The 1872-nt window shown below is 49.7% G+C and overlaps 1 protein-coding gene across 1 annotated transcript; it reads right to left on the minus strand.

Annotated features, from left to right (window-relative positions):
* Nucleotides 1-206: 206 nt before the first annotated feature.
* Nucleotides 207-1300, minus strand: LOC146193507 (uncharacterized). The gene is given in 2 exon segments (XM_084600567.1): nucleotides 207-410; nucleotides 977-1300. Coding segments are annotated over 2 exon segments (528 nt in total).
* Nucleotides 1301-1872: the final 572 nt, after the last annotated feature.

Here is a 1872-nt window from a genome sequence, read left to right on the forward strand (position 1 = left end):
AAGCGACGTTTATTGCCACATGTTCGTCGGTGCGTAGCTGGCCGAAATGAGCCCAATAGCAGGTTGCGGAGCGCGCCTTTTATTCGTTTTGCGCCTGCGCATTAGGGACTGCGGCGATACGTTGGACACCACCTCCCTCCCCTTTTATATTGGCTAATTTACCAACTTAAACTCCAGCTTGATATCTGCCCGGTGGTCGACCGTCTCTAGTCGGGTACCGTCTTGCACCTGTCATCTGGAGTTCTTGTGAAATGGCAGGACCACTGGGGGTAGGAGTGGCGGATGTCGCCGGGTCGATGCTTGGGGAAAACGCCAGGAACTTGTATTCATGCTGGTCAGATGCCTCGAACTCCAGATCTGTGGTCCGCGCGAGCAGCTGGGTCTACTGACGATGCCAGGTGAAACTGCCTCTGGGTGTGGCAGCCCGAACAAAGGGCCGGACTGCCCCACAACAGCACAAGGGACCCAGACTGGTCTTCCTCGATAACTGCGAGCCATCTTTTGGAGATCGACTGCGCTGCCACGATCACGACGTGGGCGAGCCACGGATTGCTTAAACTGATTATATGCAATCCTTCCTCCCACCGTTGGCCTCACAACATAGAGTCGATTTCGCAGCCGTCGTCCTAGTAACAAGTTTGCTGATGGCGCACTTGTTGTATCATGGGGCGAGTTGCGATATGCAACAAAAGCTTGTTAAGCCTCAGGTGTAATGCTGTCCGCTCCGGTAGATTTCTACGAGCATTTTTAAGTGCCTGAACAGCTATCTCAATTTGTCAACTGTATCATCCCAAGTAGTAGAGTGCATAACAAACACTTCCGGCCGCTCGAAGGTCTCGTTCACGACTACAAGAATCATTGCGTGCAAAAAGGGACCAGCAAAATCTATATGTACGCGCTTCCATGGTGCTGTTGGCGAAGACCAAGGAGGCAGGGGTGCTTTGCGCGGCTCGCAACGCTGCTCTTGACGACTTACGCAGGACTTGACTCGGCGCTCGTGGTCCGCCTTGATGGACGGCCACCAAACGTAGCTGCGCGCTAGATGCTTGCTGCGCACGATGCCTGGGTGCCCTTCGTGGAGTGCGTCTAGCAGCAAGTGTCGCAAATTTGCCGGCACGATCACTCGCATCCCAGACATGCTGCAGTCTTTGTGAACTATGAGCTCGTTGAGTCTGTGAAAAAGACTGCCAATCGTTTTAAGTGACAGATGCCGGCCACCGACATTTATAAAATCTATCACTATACAAAGCAAGGAGTCCCAAGCTGTTGTTCGAGCAATGCCCTGGCTTGAAGCCGGCATTGATTGCAACCGCAATGAAATAAAAGTTTCCTCGCTTTCTTGTTTTTCCGTCTTTCAGCACTGATAACGGCAGGCACGAAAAGAAATCGGCTTCAGCATTCTCGCTAGATTTTCTGCTGGTAAGCTAACATCGATAGGATGACAATGTGACAGCCCAGCGCTGCAAACTCGCTGCTGCGGTATTTGAAACGCCGATTGTTGGGCCCAAGATTGTTTAAATCGTTTACGGAGCGTGAATAATGAGAACGAAAGACCGTAAACATAGAAATGAAACTTCTTAACACCAAATATTATCGCAATAGTCTCTTTCTTTAACTGGTACTATATCTTTTTGACATCGGTCAAGGTACGCAATGCGAAGGCGATTGGATTTGTGCTGCCATCATCCAAATATTGCTGATGACTTTGCCTTGCTAATAAACTCCGGGAGTGAACTGCAAATAATGATTGATGACCTAGACAGGAAAAGTAGAAAGGTAGGCTTGAAAATGATTATGCAGAAGTCTAAGGTAATGTTCAACAGCCTCGGGAAAGTTTACATTAGGTAGCGAAGTACTGGAAGTAGTAGGCGA

This window comes from Amblyomma maculatum, chromosome 4 (assembly GCF_055883805.1).
Source record: "Amblyomma maculatum isolate TAMU_Amacu chromosome 4, ASM5588380v1, whole genome shotgun sequence".
Taxonomy (NCBI): domain Eukaryota; kingdom Metazoa; phylum Arthropoda; class Arachnida; order Ixodida; family Ixodidae; genus Amblyomma; species Amblyomma maculatum.